Source organism: Antennarius striatus, chromosome 17 (assembly GCF_040054535.1).
Source record: "Antennarius striatus isolate MH-2024 chromosome 17, ASM4005453v1, whole genome shotgun sequence".
Taxonomy (NCBI): domain Eukaryota; kingdom Metazoa; phylum Chordata; class Actinopteri; order Lophiiformes; family Antennariidae; genus Antennarius; species Antennarius striatus.
Window position 1 is genome coordinate 3,042,363 of NC_090792.1, and position 12,750 is coordinate 3,055,112.

Below are 12,750 nucleotides of genomic sequence, written 5' to 3' on the forward strand. Positions count from 1 at the left end.
CATGTCCTCCTGGCTGGGTTTCACATTGTTTGCAATTTTCATCTTGTCTTTTCCTCTAACTGACTCCTCAACACAGAAAGTAGACAAATATTCAGCTCTTCATAAGTTCAGGTTGGTAGTGTTCTGTCGTTGGATCATGGTGCTGACTTGATTTCAGCATTTAAGTCTCGCTGTCATCAATAAATAAACTCCTTTGTGTGATGATCTGTCCAACAAACAGAACACTGTCTCCTTGAAAGTTGGCTGGCTTCCTATATAAGCAGGAAGAACTTCATAGAAACATGAAAACTGTCCCCTTGTTTGAGTTTGTGTTTCTGTCCTTTACTGAAGTTTCCTGAGGAGACAGAGGGGGAGCTGTTGTCCGTCAACGTTGTCGACTTGTCCCATCCTTACCATCACCATCACCTCCATACTCCATCCATTACTGACGGCCAGCACTCGGTTTTCAGTGCGCCTGTCACGCCCGCTGTCTTCTCACCCGTAACTCCCTTCCAGCACGAAGATATGAGGCGTGATGACCTGTCCTCTTCTTCGTCTGAAGACTCGGAAAAGGAAGACGAGTTTGAGCGGGATAGACCTCCGAGCTACCGAAGGCCTTTGTGAGTCATTGGTTTGTCTTCTTGTGACGAATGTTTAAATGAAAGGAAGCAATAATATAGTTTAAGAGTCTTTTTCTAATAAAATTTGCTGATTGCTTTCCCGTCTTAGCCAACCGTCTTACAGGAAGTCCTCCGGGTTCTCAGCTGTGAGTCAGCTGTTCAGTGAGCGCTGGCCGAGCACACCCGCCGGCCGCAGCTTAAGTGGCCCGACGACCGAAAGGAACATCGACTTTGAGCTGGACGTCCGTGTGGAAATCGACAGCGGGAAGTGTGTCCTTCACCCCACCACTCAGCAGCCGGAGCACGAGGACAATCCTCTCAGAAGGTTCGATGAAAGGCGCATTTTCCTACTCTGTCGTGGGAATTTCTGTTTCAATGCTGTGACATTTCCCGTTGTAAATCAATTTTAAAATCTATAATAAGGAGTTAAATGAACCTTGTCATTGTTAAATCCATGTGAATGATTTCCCTGATGAATCTTTACACTCTTCGTTAAAAAAAAGCTTTCTATATCGAGTAAATGAAAAGAATAAGGTACCGTGTAATACCTGACACATGGACTCTTCTCCCCGTGGCTTTTGTAGGAGCTGTGAGCGCAGCCTCAAGAGCCTTGACCAGGAGTCTCCCCCCAAGAAAAAGAAACTGCAGCCCACCTACACCTCCACCACCCATCTTTTAGCTGGCAAGAAATGTCCCTCCTCCTTACAGACCAAATCCAACGACATGGAGACCACAGTCTTCTACATTCCAGGAGTAGATGTTAAGGTCAGCATCTTTTACAGCATCTAAAATCATTCACAATGTACTTTTTTTAGGGGGGCTTGAAATGATTCGATGCTCTTTCTCCCTCCACCAGTTGCACTACAACTCAAAGACACTTAAGACAGAGTCGCCAAACGCCTCGCGTGGATCCTCCCTCCCTCGCACTCTCTCCAAAGAGTCCAAGCTGTATGGTATGAAAGAAAACGACCCTCCCAACCTTCCCAATGCTGTCCAAACCAAGACTAATTCGCTCCTACCTCCCCCGCCCCCACCTATTCCATCAGGTACTGAGCAGTTTCTCATTTTGAATTGCATGCCCTAGCACCATCCGTAATCACCAGCACTAGTGTGCCCCCGCCTTTCCGAGCTGATCATTTATTTCCACTCGAGGTCGAAATGAATAAGATGCATGCAATCAATTCATCCTTTAATTCAGGATATTAATCTAGAGGACAACATTGTTGAAGTGAACTTATCCATATTGATATTAATATTGGGTTTTTTTTAGAGGGGCTCTTTGCATAAAGTCCAAACTGCTGTTGACTTAAAACTTTTGTATGTTTGCAGCCAAAGGTAAGGGCAGTGGAGGGGTGAAGACAGCCAAGCTCTACGCCTGGGTGGCCCTGCAGACTCTGCCAGAGGAAATGGTCATCAGTCCCTGTCTGCTGGACTTCCTGGAGAAAGCACTGGAGACCATTCCCATCACCCCGGTGGAAAGAAGCTACGCAGGTTTGTTTTTTCGCGTCTCATCTCTAAAGGGTTCTTCATGGCGGGAAATGTACAGTAATGCTCATAGTGAACTCATTTTTTCCCATCAGCCATGGCGTCCCAGGATGACGACATGGGTCAGTTTGACGCGGTGGATCCGCTAGAAGAATCCACAACCTCGCTGGTTTCCTCTTCTACGTCAGCCTACTCCTCCTTCCCTGTGGATGTGGTCGTCTACGTCAGAGTCCAGGTATTTCTCACCGGCGACAACTTCCTGTTTGTTTTCCATCATAATGTGGAAAGTTATGTTGGTTTACACCTGAAGAAGAGATTCGTCATCCGCTATTGTTTGTGTTTGCAGCCGTCTCAGATCCGCTTCAGCTGCCTGCCCATGTCCAGAGTGGAGTGTATGCTCAAGCTGCCCTCTTTAGACCTGGTCTTCTCTTCTAACCGTGGTGAACTGGAGATCCCAGCAGGAGTCCACCCAGCCGACACATCTCACCCTCCCACCTCCACCCCACCGGGGCAGCACATCCCCAAACCACCTCCTAGCAAAGGTCTGCCTACCATCAGAAGTAGCAGAAGGATGTACACAGTTATGCTGATGACTCACGCTTTTACATCTCAGATCAGACTCAGAGAGCAAACCTATTAGTGCTATTGGCTACCTGCCATGTTGGGGCCTTGTGTGAATTGACTTTGCCCAGAGCTTGTTCTCTTGCATTCATTACTTTACTCTCTAGTCTGTCTCAGTGCCAGATCACATGCCAGCACAGGATTTTTTATTTAGTCTTCACAATTACAACATTAAATGTATATGCATGCGATTGATTCATTTCCTTCTAATTTGACTACTCCTCTTTCTTTTTTTTTTACTCCCTCCTTGATCTCTTTCCAGCGTCTCCATTGTTGGGGAGTCCTTTGGGCAGGAGCCGCCACAGCAGCAGCCAGTCCGACCTCACTGGGCCTCCGAGTACCTCCTCAGGCCTCAGCTTCACCGCCTGCATGTCTGACTTCTCCCTCTACGTCTTCCACCCTTATGGCGCCGGAAAGCAGAAATCTGCTGTCACAGGCCTGCCTCCAGGCGCGGGGCCGTTAGGTATGGGAAGGGTGGTGTGGTTTTTTTTTTTAAAAATGTGTCAAAATAACAGGGCCTTAGTTTTAAATGTAAGCACATATTGTCCTTTTTTACTGCAGATAAGATAGAGTACAAGAGGCACTTTGCTAACTGATTAAATGTATTCTATTGTTTATTATGAAGGTGGGATGGTCACAAGGACTAAAATTCAACGTAAATGATCATTGTGATGATTGGTCTTTGTTTTGGAAGGTGCAGTCGACGAGGAGCCGTCTTCAGTAACGGGAAGAAAAGACTCTCTGAGTATCAACCTGGAGTTTGTGAAGGTCAGTTTATCCAGGATGAGGCGCAGCGGAGGCCCCACCTTCATCGAAAGCTTCATTCCCACCAAAGGTGGCAAAATGGACACGACTCTCATCAACATCTCAGGTACATCATCAGCTCCGGAAGCCAATGAAATGATTGTGTTCATTTGCTGATGGTTTTAACTTTAACCAGCTTTTATAAAAATTAATTTCCTGGCAGATAAACCGCCTGAATGTTTCCAAAAATTATGAGCATCCTGTACACAACTTCAGTTCCTATGAGGCAGCATACTGATGCATTTTGTAGTTGTTTTTTTTTCTCTCTCAAATATCCAATTCAAAAAGGATATTTGAAGTGATGTGGAACAAAAATAAGCACTTACAGTTAGAGATCTTTAGGGACATGGAAGCTGTTCTTGGTAAGGTTGTTGAAATTTGTCCACCGCACTACAGAAAAGGTTTCTTCTAGTCTGAAATGCTCTATACGCACCTAATGGCTCCACAAAACTGAATGGGTCATTTTACAAGCGTAGAAAAGAGAACAACAGAGCATAAGATGAAGAACGGTACAGGGTAATATTGTTTGAATGTCACAGTAGATGAGCAGTCTTCTGGAATATTTTAAGAATTGTTGGCTGTTACTGTAAAAACTAAGCGAAAGAGATTTTTTCACACCTGAACTAATGTCAGATCCTCCCCTCAGCTGTTTGCGACATCGGCTCGGCATCCTTCAAATACGACATGAGACGTCTGAGTGAGATCCTGGCCTTCCCCAGAGCCTGGTACCGTCGAAGTATCGCCAGACGCCTCTTCCTGGGCGACCAGACCATCAACCTTCCAGGTGACTTGTTCTCCACTTTATGTATTTTTGTGCATTTTTTATTTGACAGTTACCATAATAACCAGCGATGTTCTGCGAGTGCCTGTGCAAGAAACTGCAAGGACAGAAGTATTTCATATATTCATGGAAACACAAGAACAAACCCACGGGGGGTTAGCTTGTATTCAATTTTAATATCCCATCTTGCTGACCATCCTTCCCGCCAGTGTTTTTTCTCCACGCTGCTCCGTTTCAGAAGCTGAGCTTTACTTACACTTCTCCCCTCAGCCTCCGGCCCCGCTACCCCCGATTCTGCAGAAAACGTCACGCATCTGTCTCCTGAGTCCAGCCGGAAGGCCTACTGGAGGACCTGGGACGGCAGCACTGGGACGCACATGCCCCAGTCCCCCAATGTGTTCTCAGAGCACTCCGCTGGGAGCAACATGTCCCCCGGTGGCCTGGGCCACCTCAAGTCGCCTGCGCCGGGGCGAACCCGGAGCGTGTCCGATTCCTCTGCTCCGAGGAGAGGTAATGACAGATACGGCTGGATCAAAGTCAGACTGATGAATGTGTGACATGTATAACATATATGATGCACGTATGGTATGTCCTGTAAATTAAAAAGTGTTGTTTTTTTTTCACTTTCGTCTAGATTCAGTGACAAAAACATCAACTCCTTCCTTCAGTAAGAACGGGAAGGCAGCAGGCCAGCAGGGGGCGCCGTGGGAGACGCTGGTCGTGTTCGCTATCAACTTGAAGCAGCTCACCGTCCAAATGAACATGAGCAACGTCATGGGAAACAACACGTGAGTCGTCACAGTCGTGCATCTTTTAAAATTCAAGCCCCGAAGATTTTAAAGAGAAACTTTTTGATATTTCATGAAAACATGCTTTCTGTCTGAGATTAATTCCACTCTTTTGACTTTAAATGATAAATCTAGATCTGCAGCCAGCAGCCACTTAGTCTAGCTTAGCATGAAGATTGAAAACAAGGAAAGTTATTTAGCTTTGTTTCAACTTCATTCGTCATCCTTGTTTGCTAAACTCTTGGGTGCGTCGCTGAAATCTGGCCCCAAAATGCCTTTGGAAAAAAAACCTCTTGTCATCCGTGAAAGCCGCGGATTTGAAAACAATCTCTGTTTTCTTGTGAGCAGACAGCCGCTGATGGTGTCCTATTGGATGGGAAATCACTGCTTTAGTGCGAAACAATCCGAGGGGAAAGATAAATGCGTAAACTAAGAGTGTTATCAATTCAGCTAAACGTTGTCAACATCATTTATTCACATTTATTGGAAAGGATTGGCTGCCGCGCTGGTGTACACACACGTCTCTGAGGTATCTCATTGCTTCAATTTGTACATTTGTCTCCTGGTAACAATCTTCTGTGTCACCCGGGTGAACTCAGGTCGTCTCTTTGACACTTGTTTTACTGATCACCAGGACAAGATCGTAATAAGATTATCTCTACAGTTAGAAGAGAATTGTGTGAAAACCTGTTAAATAATGTTTCCAATTGAAAACCCTGAAAACAATGTAGTGATTAAAGTAAAAAAAACATTCTAAACTCTAAAAAAAAATGACGTAGAAATCTTCCTCCTCTTCCTCTGCAGTACATCCCCTGAATTATTTAGAGCTTCAGCATTTTCTTCCATCATAAAAATATTCATCTCTGCCTTTTCTTTATCCAGAAATTAGATGTCTTCAGGTATAGATGTAGATAAATAGTATATTAACACGTCCTTCTAACTTAAGAACATAATGATGTGTTGTCGGATGTAGCGCTCCGATGCTCTTTTCCTGTTCGCGTCCATGCATTTATCCCTGGGGAAAGTTCTCTCAATGACTCATCTATGTTTCATAGAGAGCGCTCCTGCATTACTCAGCGCTCACCAGTTTTCTGTTTACCCACAGCTGGACGACCAGCGGCCTCAAAAGTCAGGGGCGACTGTCTGTGGGCAGCAACCGTGACCGAGAGATCAGCATGTCTGTGGGCCTGGGGCGCTCCAAGCTCGACTCCAAGGGCGGTGTGGTGGGTGGCAATATAGACGTGAACACCCTGGAGATGGTCTGTGAGTAAACAAAAGCCTCAACTTTTCAGACATCTGGTGTATTTTTTTTTCCTCAGCTCATTAGCAGCTCTCCTTTGAGAAGAGTGCAAACTGTGGAACTGCAGCTCACTGAAGAGTTTTCACACAATTGGGAGCTGCTTCACGTTAAAATACAGACTACAGTTTATCCTCGCTTCTTCACACTGACTGTGAGCGTATGCTTCTATAACATGTGAAGGTATCCGTCTCTAGTAGACATAAACATGTTTGATACCTTCACAAACCAGCGTTTACGTCTGTTTCCTCAGACCTGAGGACGTGATGTAAATATTTATGACGCTGCTTCAGTCTGTGGAGCACAATTTAGCCTTTGAATGTAATTTTTTACAGTTTTGCATCTTTTTGAGAAGGACCCATTAAATCTCGTTCTTGTTTCTAAAATGATCTTTTTTAATAAATGAAGCTAAATCTCGAAATAAGGCACTTCATTTCTAGTTAGTAGGTTCTCATTTTAGTGAATTGACATCTTTTCTGATCTTAATTTCATTTTGCAGAATTCTATTTGGAATTGCATGATGCTTCAAAGTTGAATTCCATTTGACTACATTTTGCACTTTTTTTGTTTTCATCTTAATGTGATACAATAGCAACATTTTGCGAACCCCATAAATGGTTTAATGGTGAGGGGGTGCACTTTACTGGTCGCTCTGGTCCTTAAACATTTACTGTGCTTCTGCAGCCCACATCTCTGAACACCCCAACCAGCAACCGAGCCATAAGATCCAGATCACCATGGGCTCCACAGAGGCCCGTGTGGACTACATGGGCTCCAGCATCCTGATGGGAGTCTTCAGCAACGCCGACCTGCAGCTGCAAGACGAATGGAAGGTCAACCTGTGCACCGTCGACACCAGCCTATCAGAGAAAAGGTGAGGAGAGCCCATCGTGCCGAAACTCTAACATGATGACGCAGATACAATTATGATATTCGCCGCGGTCGTACCGGATGCTTAATCTGCTACATTTTATACCTTCTTTTATTTTTCTCATCCCTGAACTGACTTAATTTTCCATCTGCTCGCCCTCCTCCACCCCCACCCTCCCTCTCCATCCTTCCAGTGAGATCTTCATCCATGGAGACTTGCAGTGGGACATTTTCCAGGTGATCATTTCACGCTCCACCACGCCGGACCTCATCAAGATCGGAATGAAGCTGCAGGAGTTTTTCACTCAGCAGTTTGACACCAGCAAGCGAGCCTTGTCCACCTGGGGCCCCGGCCCCTACCTGCCCCCCAAAACTCCCGTCATGAACACCGACAAAGGAGCTGCAGAGCTGTGTAAGCAGGCCCTTTTCCTCCTCCACCGCTGCTGCTGCTGCTGCTGCTCTCTGACATATTTAATTAATTTTAACGCAGGCCCTGGCTCAGCAAGACGTGCCGAGTATAGAAAGCGAAGGGATTTATAATAGGCTTAATTAGTTTTCCAGTTTTTTTCAAGCGGTTGACAAGATTTCTGACAATTGAATGTAATCAAACACGCTGATGAAAAGAAAAAGAACAATAAATGAAAAGCGTAAGCAGCTTTTTGACAAGATTTTAGAGGCATAAAAACAACAGCTCCCGCTGGCGTCCACAGCATTCCTCATGTTCAAGTTAGAACTGATTTCTTTCCTATAACCTCACTCCCAACCACCCCTTGTCACACAGATATGGATGCAGCCCATCACCGCCACTGGCCTGGGGTGCTGAAGGTAATCGCTGGCTGCCACATCTCCCTCTTCCAGATGCCTCTGCCCGAGGACACGGTGCAGCTGGGCGGTTCAATGAGCCTCCACGGCAATCACATGACGCTGGCCTGCTTCCACGGGCCCAACTTCCGCTCCAAGTCGTGGGCTCTATTCCACCTGGAAGAGCCCAACATCGCCTTCTGGACAGAGGCACAGAAGATCCTGGAGGATGGTGAGACAGAATGTTCCATTTTTGAGACAACCACGGTAGAAATGTTGTGGAAAATGATGACGATCACTTATAATTTAAGAAATGAGATCGATAGTGCAATGAAAATCTGACACTTTAACACTTTAAGGTCTGGAACTGTAACCCCCTTTTCCGTCACATCCAGGCTCCAACGATGATTCTACCTACATTGTTCAGACACTGGATTTCCATCTTGGTCATAACACCATGGTGACCAAACCCTGTGGAGCACTGGAGAGCCCAATGGCAACCATAACTAAAATAACCCGGCGGCGGCACGAAAACCCCCCACATGGAGTCGCCACAGTCAAAGAATGGTTCAACTATGTCACGGCTATGAGGAATGAAGGTAACCATTCGTCACACATAGATCCAGCTCACCTGACACATCTGATAACAGCACAGAGAGCAGATCTGAGACTTTCTCTTGCCTGTGTGACGTTTTTGCATCATGGTCTTCCATCTGCGACATATTGAATAGAGTTGGCTCGCAGAAAGGAGGAAAATGAATCCTCGTTGTGCAGTTTTGTTTTTTAATGATCGGTTTTTACACAAATAGATCAAATGGATTGTGACGTTAGTTTTGTTCGTGGAGTTTTTTATTGTGGACTTGGTGAGTTAAACTGCTCTAGTTTTAATTAGATGCAGCTAATTAAGATACAATGAAGTGGAAAAGCTTCATTGCAGTTTTCCTCTCAAACTTCATATTTTAAGCTTCAGACAGCTCAGACGAACAGACAGACCTGCCTTTCTCTTGTCTGCCTTTCTTTGCAGCTTCTGCCTGTTATCTTAAATGTAAAGTAGGTGCAGATAGTGTTTAACAAAGCGGTGGAGTGTGAACGTGACCTTCAGCTCAAAAGAGTTTAAAAACGTCTTATCTCCCGACTCAGAGCTGAACCTGCTTAGAAACGTGGAGGCCAACAACCAAGAGAGCGGAGCCGCTGCCAAGAGCTCGAGTCTGCTGAGCAGCTTCCGCAGCTCTTCCAGCTACAACCACGAAACTGAGACCATCTTTGCACTTCCCAGAATGCAGTTGGACTTCAAGTCCATCCACGTACAGGATCCAGATGAACCCTCTCTTACAGGTTCGAGAAAAGTCATCAGCTTGAGTGTTTTGTCCAGTCAGAATGTGTTGTTGTAAATATTGTGCATATCTGAGGACTTTTTTAAACAAAACTTTATCCTCTGTATTCGTTTCAGACGCCAACAGCAAACCCAAAGTGGAGTGCAGCGTGGTGACGGAATTCACGGATCACATCTGCGTCACCATGGATGCGGAGCTCATCATGTTCCTTCACGACCTGGTGTCTGCCTACCTGAAAGAGAAGGAGAAAGGTGTTTGTCATCTTTTTACCACCCCGTCTTTAGACAGGACTTCTCAAACTATCCAAGGAGAAATGACAAGCTGAGGTGCAACTGCTGTTATTTTTCACAGGCAACCTGGTAATGGGTTTACTATTCTGAAACAAATGAGTTTTAGTCTGACTGCTGGCAACCCGGCATCTTTCATTATAATTAGAATAGAACCCCGACTTTGTTCTGTTGACTCTGCAACTGAATAGAAAGAGAAAAGAGGCGAGTGGTAAAGGTTTTCATCTGAATAACTGATTATTGAAGTCGGACCGATTGGTGTTGGGATGTGAATAGTCTGGAGCCGCGCAAGGTGGGGACTGCATTCACAGACTTAATGACTGTTTATTTCATTCTTCTTCCTGATTCAGTTGTATTGTATAAAATGTGCTTGCCTTCTTAAAAAAAAAAACGTAATGCCATTCCTCTTCTTGTGTCCTCAGCCCTCTTTGCTCCTCGCATGTTCGCGGCTCGTCCGGGCCAGAAGAGCCCCACGGCCCTCCACGATGAAAGCTCCTCAGACAAGGACAAAGACGACAGCATCAACTACACCACGGTGGACTGGAGGGAGTTCATGTGCAACACCTGGCACTTAGAGCCGACTCTCAGGTGAGACGCGCCGCCGCGTTCTGGAGTGGTTTTTTTTCAGACGTACATCCTTTTTCATGTGACGGGACTCGAATTAGGTCACGATGCTCATTCATGAGCAAAGCTCATTGGAAAGCAGCAGAGGGAAAAATTGCAAAGAGCATTTTGTGACGCTTTATAAGCATCCCCTGACTCTGTGGCCACACTAGATGTGTACAGGGACACGCGACGCGAATCCACACAAACAAATGTGTTGTGCATTGATGTACAAGACTATCAGGTTTTAAAAGAAAACAGAAACCACATAAATAAAAGAAACAAAATGCACGCAGCTCTCAATTACGGTTATAAATAAAATAGTTTCCAGCAGGTTTAATTCCATTAGTTTGATTTGTCTGTTTTTGAGCTTATTTTTTGAGCAATCTTTTACATAATTGAAAGAAGTAATGACACGATTTGAAAATAATCTAAACGTAAGTATAAGCAGAAAAATGAGCTAAAGCATCAAAGTAAATCACCAGATAAAATTCACCTGTCAGCTAATCTTATTTACTTGAATTATTTACAGTGATGCATTGAAATGGCTTCTTATTCTGAGATGAATATCTTGTCCGATCGCGGCGTAAAGTGAAACATGTCCTGTATTTCCAGGCTCATTTCCTGGACGGGACGGAAGATCGACCCCGTGGGGGTGGACTACATCTTGCAAAAACTTGGCTTCCACCACGCCAGGACTACAATTCCCAAGTGGCTGCAGAGGGGCGTGATGGACCCGCTGGACAAGGTGCTGTCGGTGCTCATCAAGAAGCTGGGCACCGCCCTGCAGGACGAGAAGGAGAAGAAAGGCCGAGACAAAGAGGACCACTGAGAGACTCGTAACACTACTGTTAATCAAAGCTGTGCAGAAGTTCTCACGCACTGGATGATGTTATCATCGGCTTCTACTGTACAGCACGTCTACGGGACACGCCTGTTTCACCCTGTGAAAGTCAGTAGAGTTGTTTGCCGTGGTAAATGTCCACCCGCAGCTCTGACTGAAGCATTTTGCACCAACGTTCTCCGTGTAGTTCGAACAAAGTAGCTCATGTCGGCATTATTTTGACTGCTTTTCACGGTAAAACCCCCGCCTCTTTTACCTGTCCTTAAAATGACTTTAATGAAACACTTGAAAGTTTGTTTTAAAGGCTCATCAATATTTCATGAGAAATGATTTCTTAAACCCATTGCCTTTTCTTTGTTTCCCATGGAACACATGGTAGATATGCTTTATGTATTTTATATAGTGCAGTTTTACCACATGATGAACAGTTCAGTGACAGTGTTCTTTTTTTTTTCTTCTTTTTTTTTTGATGTGAACAAATAAACGCGGCTGCAAGAAAGTAAATGTATATACGGTAATTAAATTTCTTAAATGTTGATTTCCTAATTTAATAAAAAAAAAATTGCCATTTAATTTTAAATGAAGCTCCGTTCTCTTATTTATTTGTTTAAATTCATATTAATGGAACACACCATTAATTATGAAAAGTCTGTGAAAAGATTTGAATGGTCTTTGATCATAACTATTCATGTTCTATTCACAGGCAGCTCATGAAATGTTTCAGTTGCATTGTGGGAAATGTATTTTGGTTTAGGGTGCAGTAACTTAACAGAAGAGCGAACGTGAATCCTTACATCAACCTTTAGATGATCTAACAATTGCAGATTTAAAACCTCATTTTACAACCCATGGAACTCCTTGTTCATTTGGCCTCAGTGGATTGTCCCTGAAAGACGGTCGTCAGACAGGTGTCAAGAACTTCACATGAAACTTTGGAGTCGGTTATACTTTTAGAAAATGTCTTCTATCGGCTGAATCGAAGCGTTAATGTCCTCAGCTCTAATACGGTTTCTTTCTTCAGGCAGTGTTTTGTCTCTCTTCTTTCTATTTAGGTCAATTACAGAGTGAAAGTCTCCAAGATTCCTTTTATAACTGCTCTTCCACTCCTCTACCGTCTGTCAGAATACCCCCCCCCCAATACCCCGTTCTTCTCACCGCAGGGTTTTTTTGTTAATACACCTCTGACTGAAAGACCGCCTCTACCAGTGCTGATCTTTCACATCTCTGCACGCCATGAACCATCTTCTACTTTTTGGTTCAATGCCACGGTTTCTGCATTTTTGATGGTGCGTTGGTGGAGGAGGAAGAGGAGCGGGGGCTCTCTCTGTGATGTCTGCTTTGAGATTACAGCAGTGTCACCGGAGGAAGCCCAGACAGCTCAGCGTGAGAGTCTAAAGCTCTCTCTCCTCTGGACCGGACATTATTATTTGATTTTTAAATCTTTTTGTGAACACTTCGTTTTTTTGTTTTTTTGGCATCACCACACTGAATTTCTTTGACTTCTCTCTCTTGGCAGAGATAAAGCGTCAGCATTTCAATGTGAAGGCCCAAGTTGAGTGACCAGTAGATGGAGTCGAAAGCAAGCTGGCCCTCAATCTGCACCCCCCAAACTGACACATATCCTCACACCACGCTG

General features: G+C 44.6%; 1 protein-coding gene across 12 annotated transcripts in view; it reads left to right on the forward strand.

Moving 5' to 3' along the window:
• kiaa1109 (KIAA1109 ortholog) overlaps positions 1-11,694 on the forward strand; it is a 55,289-nt gene extending 43,595 nt beyond the window's left edge. For 9 of the 12 annotated variants that reach the window (XM_068338609.1, XM_068338613.1, XM_068338616.1 and 6 more), the window contains 21 exons: positions 331-599; positions 709-924; positions 1,184-1,364; positions 1,456-1,645; positions 1,929-2,090; positions 2,180-2,319; positions 2,431-2,626; positions 2,968-3,168; positions 3,400-3,576; positions 4,156-4,293; positions 4,561-4,800; positions 4,925-5,078; positions 6,184-6,341; positions 7,060-7,249; positions 7,440-7,657; positions 8,027-8,278; positions 8,442-8,645; positions 9,187-9,381; positions 9,497-9,631; positions 10,090-10,255; positions 10,886-11,694. In XM_068338609.1, the coding sequence (XP_068194710.1) occupies positions 331-599; positions 709-924; positions 1,184-1,364; positions 1,456-1,645; positions 1,929-2,090; positions 2,180-2,319; positions 2,431-2,626; positions 2,968-3,168; positions 3,400-3,576; positions 4,156-4,293; positions 4,561-4,800; positions 4,925-5,078; positions 6,184-6,341; positions 7,060-7,249; positions 7,440-7,657; positions 8,027-8,278; positions 8,442-8,645; positions 9,187-9,381; positions 9,497-9,631; positions 10,090-10,255; positions 10,886-11,102 (3,999 nt within the window). In that variant the 3' untranslated portion in view covers positions 11,103-11,694. The remainder of the gene's footprint in view (positions 1-330; positions 600-708; positions 925-1,183; positions 1,365-1,455; positions 1,646-1,928; positions 2,091-2,179; positions 2,320-2,430; positions 2,627-2,967; positions 3,169-3,399; positions 3,577-4,155; positions 4,294-4,560; positions 4,801-4,924; positions 5,079-6,183; positions 6,342-7,059; positions 7,250-7,439; positions 7,658-8,026; positions 8,279-8,441; positions 8,646-9,186; positions 9,382-9,496; positions 9,632-10,089; positions 10,256-10,885) is intronic. The other 3 variants (XM_068338612.1, XM_068338620.1, XM_068338615.1) reach the window with 2 other exon arrangements.
• Positions 11,695-12,750: the final 1,056 nt, after the last annotated feature.